The 9,000-nt window shown below is 42.2% G+C and overlaps 2 protein-coding genes across 5 annotated transcripts in view; one reads left to right on the top strand and one right to left on the bottom strand.

Annotated features, from left to right (window-relative positions):
- The first annotated feature begins 43 nt into the window (after positions 1-43).
- LOC109916873 (FA core complex associated protein 100) overlaps positions 44-9,000 on the top strand; it is an 11,263-nt gene continuing 2,306 nt past the window's right edge. The window contains exons 1-5 of the mRNA XM_048610842.1: positions 44-291; positions 654-1,465; positions 4,787-4,929; positions 5,263-5,379; positions 7,554-7,640. Of these exons, the coding sequence (XP_048466799.1) occupies positions 176-291; positions 654-1,465; positions 4,787-4,929; positions 5,263-5,379; positions 7,554-7,640 (1,275 nt within the window). The 5' untranslated portion in view covers positions 44-175. The remainder of the gene's footprint in view (positions 292-653; positions 1,466-4,786; positions 4,930-5,262; positions 5,380-7,553; positions 7,641-9,000) is intronic.
- The window catches only part of LOC125485855, a 19,216-nt gene continuing 14,812 nt past the window's right edge, over positions 4,597-9,000 (bottom strand). For all 4 annotated transcript variants that reach the window (XR_007264570.1, XR_007264569.1, XM_048610846.1 and 1 more), the window contains exon 3: positions 4,597-6,069. Coding sequence is in view for 2 of the 4 variants with exons in the window: in XM_048610846.1 (XP_048466803.1) it covers positions 6,054-6,069 (16 nt within the window). In the remaining 2 variants the exon portion in view is untranslated. The remainder of the gene's footprint in view (positions 6,070-9,000) is intronic.

The following is a 9,000-nucleotide window of genomic DNA, read 5'->3' as shown; positions in this document are numbered from 1 at the left end:
TGACTCTGATGGCAAGATTTAAGCAAATTTCAGGAATCTAATTGTCACCTCTTGGGTTTTGAGACTGCGATGCAGGTTTGCTGAAATGGATGATGTGAGGTTTCTCTTTGTTCACAACTTGTGTCTTTAACCAGGTGACATCAGCTTTGTAGCACTGACTGAGAAAGGCAAGGTGATGATGTGTACTTTACCCTATAGTTCGAGTGCAGCCCAAAGTATGAACTTCAAAGCAGCTACTGCAGGACAACGCATTAAGGATCTTCTCGCTGGCATTGGCAATGTCGCTGACAGGTAGGAAGATAATATGAGTGAAACCTTTTCTATAGCTATGAAGATGCACTGCACGGTTAGTTCTGAGACAGGCAGACCACTCGTACGTGGCAGTTTGCAGTTGACAACAGTGGCCCTTGTTTAAGATGGGGTTGCTATTCCTGATCAGAAAATGATACCACATTGGGTTTTGCTGTGGCACCATTCCTGGTTGGATTGCTTGCTCCCAACACTTTTGACGTTTTAGGAAGACTGGCAGCTTGAAGGCAGAGAGTACTGCCATCTGTGGAACTCTCTCCCAGCAAAACCAGCAACTGCTGGACATGAGAGGATCAGAACAACAATAAAATCAAAATTCACTTGTCATTATTTTTTGTCCCCAGAATCACGTCCTTGAAGCATGTCATGCAGCAAAAAGACAAAGCTTTAAAAGGGCTGAACCAGGATTTCAACATATGCTGTGGACTGCTGTCCAATCAAGAAGATCAGGAGAAAGGAATGGTACCTTCTAAACAACCAATCAGCTGCTACGTCACTGCAAAGTGGAACCGCTTACTGCTACAGGATTCACTGGTTGTTTCCTGCATTTTGGAGAACCTCAGCGATTGGCCGTTGGAACACCGATGGTCTCTTTGTGTCAGGGTTATTATCCAGACACCTGCTTTGACCAAAAGCTCAGACAGCACAGCCTTTACTTACAACTTTCCCATCAGTGAGCTTGCACCTGGAAAGAAGATGGAGGTCGCTGTCCCTTTGAACTGTGCGAGTGATGATTTTATAGCACTTCCTGTGTCAGTTCACTGCTTTCTCTATTATAACTTGAACAGTATTTTGACAGGAAATGACAATGAACGCCCCTTCCCTGACAGTTCCATGATGGCTCCTGGCTGTTCTGATAATAATGGAATTTGCTTGCCTGTAAACACTCATGTGATTGATTTGTTAGATTGCCTGCACATTCACGGAGGAGGAGCAGCTGAAATCGTGCCAGCTCTGAACATCAACCGCAAATCTAGCACATCAGACCCCTTGGCGATATTTCTGCAGTCCTTGATGTGCTTTGAAACTGACAACATTAAAGGCAATGAAACGTTTAAAGGCTCTTTCAATGTTCCGGGTAGTGAGAGTACTTTCTCAGCTTCCATCAAGTTGTCCTCTGAACTGGCGAAGGTTGTTCTGCAAGATTTGGGCAAAGGTAGGGAAGTTTAATTTATGAATGATGGACTGAGATCTGAGCTGTAAACATGTATGTCCAAGATCCTGTCTACCTGCTCTGGTTTCAGGCACACTTACCTGCTGAGTGGCAGCACCATCGACGTGTACCCAAGGCCTCTAACAATGGCTATTCTAAACTTGTGACCAGGTAGCACTGAGGAAGGACTTGTGCACGGAATTTCTCTGGGATACTCTCTGGCCATTGTCAGAGTCTCCTTCAAAGACTCGGCTACGCTTGGTCATTTCCACAAAACAACGCAGCGGGCTAACCCACTGAAATGTTGGGAGGCTATCTGAGATCAAGTTTGACTGTGTGACAGTGCAAAATGTGCAATGACAAATTGTCAGCATGTCCTGACTTCAGTGGAAACAGAAAACCGGCACAGTGTTAGAATAGCTAATGATTTAATCAAAATCTTACCCGTTACCCTGCCTTGGTTTGCTGTGTTCTGCATCAGTTTTTTTTCCACGTGAGGTTGGTTACACATTTAGCTGTTGTTCTCGGGGATCTCACTGTTGATGTATTGGCAGCCTATTCAATGGGCATCCAGCCTCTCACTATGTCTCTACATGTGGATTCAGCAACCCCTCCCCGAGGTTATGAACAGAGATAGTAAGAACTGCCGATACTGGAGTCAGACTTAACACAGTGTGGAGCTGGAGGAACACAACAGGCCAGGCAGCATCAGAGGAGCAGGAAAGCTGACATTTCTGAAGAAGGGTCCTGACCCGAAACATCAGCTTTCCTGCTCCTCTGATGCTGCCTGGCCTGCTGTGTTCCTTCAGCTCCACACTGTGTTATCCCAGGTTATGAACAATTGGCATTTCCTCCAGGTCAGGAATGAACTCTTGTTTCAGTAGAGGTTCTGTATATAAAATAGACAGTGGGGAGTGGTGGACAGTACAGTGCATTGGTGCTGTTGTAGTTTCAGGGCAACTCACTGGCACCTGCAGCATTCTGGGCCCCAAAAAATTCAGAACTAAATAGCTTGCAGCCTTCTTGGAACTGCTGTGTGTCCCTCCTGGCAGTCTTCTGTATGGAATTTTCTAGAACTCTGTCTGGCTGAAGCATAATATTTTTTAAAAAACCCATGAGTATTTTGATGAACTTCGGCCCATAACAGATGCTGCAGCTGATTTTATCATTGAAAGGTTTTTCTTTTTGAGGGGCTGTTTTGTCACTAAGGTTTTATATGGCCCACTTAAACTGGAAAAACAAGCTGCAGGGCCATCTCAAATTTTGGCTTTCCACATTAAAGTTGTGACTGAAGAGCACGCAAAGTTGCCAGCTCTGGTTGGATGTATTCCTGGAGGTTTATCACATGACCGTCTTGTGTCACCAGCCCACCCAGTCAAACAGCCTGTTTTTCCATCTCCAATACTTTTGAAACTTATGTTTAAAAAATATAGGGGGAAAAAATATACAGTTTTCTCTCAGTTTACACTTAGAAGGAACACCTAGGTAATTAATCCTTTTAATTCCAGGACGATTACGCAGAACTGATGGCCTAAAGGAATATTTGAGTGTTATGAAACCAGGATAAAGTAAAAAAAAACTAAAAGTAAAGCCATAGAGGTCATGATTTTAGTGAATTTCATGTGAAAACCAGTGGCTTAAGTATGCTTCCTGTTTAATGGTACCAATGCTTTAAATTAGCTTAGTATGGATTAGTCCAGTTTAGGGTATCTTTACCTCTTCTGGGCCACAGTTTTCTTGAAACTGAGGTGTTTGGTAGGCTTTGAGCAACTTATACTTAGTGTCACTGATAAGCATGGCTTATTGAGCATAGGGCTATCTGTGGCATTGGTTACACAGATGAATTCTGTGGGGAAAGTATCTCATTTTGTTCTGCCTTAATAAATGTGGTGAAGATTGTGTCTAATCGAAGCGCTTGCTTATCTTCTTGACATTTATGGCCTTGATTCGGGGAAAGGGTGGGTTTGTTAAAAGTTTGATTCGAAAGACACTATTTGGCAGAGACAGGCCTTTTTCTATCTTCAGGCCAGCTAATTTCTTACTGTTTAGTATGTGATGCCGTATCTTCTTCCCACCAATATTGCCAAACGGAATTTGAAAATAAATTGATTTCAGGAAGTAGGACAGTGCATTGTGTCACAGTGTTTATATAAGTCAAAAACTTACAAGATTAAGCAAATGAGACATAGAGATCATCAGTCTCCATTTGACATAAAATGTGCTTGATGCTGATCCCAATTTTTATTGACAGACAGAGTCTGAACTGTTTCTAAGTCCTGCAGCTCCAATTCTGCCAATGGATTTACCCAAGATTAATGTTCAACACTTTATTGTTCCAGTGTTGAAATTGTTGCTAACTCCGGGAATGAACGAGAGGCATCTAGAAGCAGATTTTGTGTACTGAAATATTACTGACCCCCTTGTCCATTCAATCTCAGACTGATATTACTGCAGGTACTAATTTAAAATGGAGGACTGGTCCAAATCAAGAGATGTTCCATTGTCCTGAAAACACTTGGTTCTCTGCCAGTAGCTAGATGATTAGTCTGGATTGGAAAATTTGGGTTATGTGGGAAGATTGGATAGCTTGGGGTTATTTTTCTTTTGCAACAGATGAGTCCAACTGTAGACCTGATTTAAAACAACATAATGTCTCGTTAGAGTGGATAGGAAGACCCTGTACTCTTTAGTTGATATGACCAGAGCAAGGGCCATAGACTTAGTACAAGAAGTGGCAGTTTTTTTTGCTGCGATTTGAAGGAACTGTTTTCACCCAGCTGGTGGTAGGAAACTGGAAAAGGGTTAGAGGCAGAAGCTTTCATAACTTTTAAAAGGTACACGCAATTGCTCAGAATTGCTGTAACCTAGAAAGCTACAGGCCAAAAGCTGGAAAATGGGATTATGCTGAATGGTTACTTGTTCGGACACGATGGGCTGAATGGTTTTTGATATCCCTGCCGTTATTCATGGTGAACTGCACTACTATTTTCAAAATTAAGTTACTTCAAAGTGCCCCTCTCTGATTTCTTGGGGATTGCTCCAGAACAATTAATTTCGAGTTTTAGGTTCATTACTTTTTTCTACAGATTCCACTAGTGAGACCACAACAGCAACATAACTCAATTATCTCTAAGCAAGTGAAAAATTGATTTTATTCTAAAACGGCAACAAGATTCGATCTAATCTATCGTATTACTACAGTGGAATCACTTAATGAATTGCAAGGGGTTTCCACTTATTCTCCTTTAACTTTAATTGAGTGTCCTTTCTGTGACTGACTTATAACGCATTTCCACTGAATTGGTATTTTCCCTTTCCCCTCAGGAGATGCTGCGGTGAATGGATCTGATATCCTTCAGTGGCTGTTCTCTGGCAATCCTGAGGTGGCAACAGTAGGAACGCAGCCTCTACCAATGGTGCACTGTACTGCACCAGATGGCAGCAGTGTCCGGATATTGTCAAAGCAGGTGAATGGTTAATGCGTGGTCTGTCAGAGACTGTCGGTTGGTTAATGTTGCGTTTATGAATCCTGCCCGCTGTTTTAAAGACCTATACAGGGATAGTGAGAAACAAGAATTTTCAACAGCAGGAGTGATGTTTGCTGAAGTGAGGAGGGGGTTGGACTTTTAAATCTTAGTATTAAGTTATGAAGAGTTTGAGACATTGCTTATTTCCTTTGATTGTAGTATTTAATTCACAATTGATTATATCCCACTTTTAGGCAGCATTTAGATGGCATGAATCTTAATAGATTTACCTAGCCTGTCCAGCAGAATCTGTTGTTACCCCTTTCCCTACAGGTTGCCATTGCCGATTTCTCTGTTGATGGATCACTCAGTGTCGTGGAAATTGTGATGGAATGTTCTTCGCTAACGATGCTTTGTTTCTTGCATCAGGCAATTACACGGCGTGTCCAGGTAGGATATTGATCCTGTCCTCACTGGTCTACATTAAAAGAAACTTTGACCATCCACTCAGTCACCCAGACTGAACCCCAAATGGGTCCCGTATGATATGCCTCAGTGAAACGTTGATGGATCCTTGATTGGGTCTCCCAAATTAAAGTCAAAAGATTTGGTTACAAAGCGGAATCAATGATTGCGTTTTGAAAGACACAGACAGCATATTCCTATTGTTGAAGGCATACGTTCTTCAATTCTTACCAACATAAAGATACTTAAAACAAGGTTCTCTCTTTGCAGGTTGCATCCCCAGTAAAAGGAGGCCATTTGGCCTATTGTTTGTGTGCTGGCTCTTGATCTGGTATCCCTTTTTCAGTGATTGGTGAAGCAGTTGCAAGATTCACTTTGGTTGTGTACTTTCTCCTTATTTTCATTGGGGTAGAGCTTTTCAGGAGAGCCGTTAAAGGGAGCTGATAAAACCAGTTTAGTTTTGAAGAATTTTCTGAAGAAGGGTCCAACCCGAAATGTCAGCCTTCCAGCCCCTCTGATACTGCCTGGCCTGCTGTGTTCCTCCAGCTCCACACTGTGTTATCTAGTTTTGAACTCAGTCATGTTTCTGTCCAGTTATCAATGTCTTGCTCATCCCACAGCTGATGCATGGACCAGTCATGGCACTGCTTTAAATGGCTTTACTGGAGATAAAATCTGCAAAGAGGGAATGTTGTGTTTAGAATATTTATGCTGATAAGAAAAAAAGAAAGTTTTCCTTTAACATCTTGTACCTTTTGATAGATGAGAGGACAGTGTTTCAATTAATAACTGACCCTGTATCTGAATCTCCACTTTATCTTCATTGTTCCTCAACTGGTTATGAATAGAATCGATCTGTTACATAAAGGGTGGTGGGAGGAATCAAAGTGGACAAAAGCATTCTGCCTTTTGAAGTCCATCCCTGTAAAAGCCTCACTTTTACATAGAAACAGATCCTAGTGAGTGGGAGTATGTTATTCAGCCCAACCTGCCAGTATACATGATTGAGGCAGATGTTCTCTCTTAATACCATGCCCTTGTTCTCTCTCCATACCCCTTGATACCTTTAGTATATAAAATCCATTTCTCTCTTAAATATATTTAGTGATTGGCTTCCATAGCCCTTCTGTGGTAGAGAATTCCATAGGTTCACCTGCCTCTGACTGAAGAAATTTCTCTCTACTTCAGTCCAAAATGACCTACCATGTATCCTGAGATAAAGATCATTTTATCTGGACACCCTGGCTAGGGGGAGTATTATCGCTGCATCCATCTGTCCAGTTCAGTTAGAATTTTATATCTTTCAATGAGATCCCTTCTCATTCCTCTAAACTCCAGTTAATACAGGCTCAGTTAACTCTATCAGTCTTCATACAACAGATCGGCTATCCCAGGAATCAGTCTGGTGAACCCTCACTGCACTCCTTTCTGCTTTTTCTTAGGTAAGGAGACCAAAATTGCAGACATTATTCCAGGTGTGGTCTTATCAAGGCCTTGTACAGCTACAGTAAGACTTCCTTGCTCCTGTAGTCAACCCTCTTGCAATGAAGGCCAACATACCGTTTGCCTTCCTGTCTGCTTGCTGAACCTGCATATTTGCTTTCCAGTATACGAGGACACCAGATTTCTTTGTAGATTAGCATTTCCCAATCTGTCATCATTTAAATACTCTACCTTTCTGTTTCACATACTGAGGTGTATAATGCCACATTTATCCATGTCATACGGTATGTGCCGTGCATTTTCCCACTCACTCAACTTGTGTAAATTGACCCTAAATCTCTCCATGTCCTCCTCATCACTCACAATCCCACCTTCACTGTAGGTTTTTTTGGTACCTCCTTGGTTGAGAATTGGTTTACCGCTTGGGATTTTAGAGAGGAAGAGGGTGAATTGGGAATGAAGGAATAACAGCACATCCTTACCAGGGAAAAATGCTAGTTAAAGCAGTGGCATGGACAAATCATTAATTTTTATAGTTAAATTAATGCTTAGTTGTGGAGTAACTGTTATTTCTCATTCAGTCACTTTACAAGAAGTAATGTAGTGAGAGGGATAAACAATGTAACCAGATGTTTGAGACCTTCATAGCAAACCTGTCATTGTACCAGTCCTCTCAAATTGATTAATTGTACGTGTATTTCTTTTACACTGAACAGATGCTCTTGGAGCAGAGTTCTCCCAGCAGTGACTCACTGCCTGGCTTTCGAGTACAGAGTCTTAGACAGCTGGTACACAATGCAGAGGTAAGGGGAGTGCGAAATAAACTTGAGAACTCTGCTGAGACTTGAGTGAGGAGCTTGACAGATGCAGGAAAGGCAGACTGTGCTATTGATCCTCTGTTTGAAAAACACAAACCCCAACATGTATACTTTCTATATATTCCCCTCCCTTCGATCCCTTCCTCATTCTTATAGTCCCTGAAATCTGACAAATTACCTAATAACACAAAGTGCTGTTCTTTGGAAAACGCTACATCTTCAAAGTCAAAACCAGGATTATGTTTTAACCTGGATCAGTAACCCATCTGAATTGTAATTGAGTGTTTACTGGATGCTTCCTCAGCAGGGGTAAGTGGGAGAAGGTAAAAATAAACTGATGCGTGTCTGATTGGCATGTTTCTGTTACCAAAGGTTGAAATCATTTAGCAAAGAGTCCTGGGGCAGCTCTCTAAAAGGCAGTCATTTATTTTGACAACATTCTGCTCCTTGCGTATTTTAACACCGCACAATGAGCCACGGTGGCTCCAAGCACTTCTGGTCTTACTGGTTTGCTGTAATGCTATACAATGAGTGCAGTGTGTGTGTGTGTGTGTGTGCGTGCGTACATGTTCTAAGACAGGGATGGTGATGTTAGTTATACTGCTTGGCTATGTTTCCTGAGCACCTGGCTAGGTCTTCCCAGTTGCCAGTAGGTCTGTGCTATGTCATTAACATCATTAACCTGTTTGAGCCTGTGTCAGGATTTATGAATGAGCTGTTGTCTCTTTGTTTTCCCATTGTTGTGCACAGCAATATCTTAGGTCAGCATGATCTTTGCTGCTGAACTGTAGGAATGTTTGTTATAGGAACTGGCACTGACAAAGTTGCCACACAATCAGCAGGGGAAAATTGAGCTTGACTAAATAAAACGAATCCTATAATGGAATCCCTACAGTTTAGAAGCAGGCCATTTGACCCATCAGGTCCATATCAGCACTCCAAAGAGGCATCCCACCCTGTCCCTATAACCCTGCATTTCTCATGGCTAATCTGCCCAGCCTGCATATCCCTGGGCACTATGGGCAATTTAGCATGGCCAATACACCTAACCTGTACATCTTTGCACTGTGGGAGGAAACCTACACAGGCACAGGGAGAACATGCAAACTCCAAACAGACAGTCACCTCAGGGTGGAATCAAACCTGTGTCATGGCACTGTGAGGCAGTAGTGCTAACCACTGAGTCACCATGACACCCTATGAGTTATTGCTTTAGAAGTTTCAAACTTGTCCCAACAAAAATGTGGTTACAGATTTTGTTATGGAATTGAATCTGCCTCCCAGCAGGGTCTGCAGGCCAAATTTTGCTAAGACTTTTATAAAAATGACCCCGGTATTAGGTGCA

The sequence above is a fragment of the Rhincodon typus genome, chromosome 23, assembly GCF_021869965.1.
Source record: "Rhincodon typus isolate 14 chromosome 23, sRhiTyp1.1, whole genome shotgun sequence".
NCBI lineage: Eukaryota > Metazoa > Chordata > Chondrichthyes > Orectolobiformes > Rhincodontidae > Rhincodon > Rhincodon typus.
The sequence above is the reverse complement of the archived record's forward strand: the minus strand, read 5'-3'. Positions and strand labels throughout refer to the sequence as shown.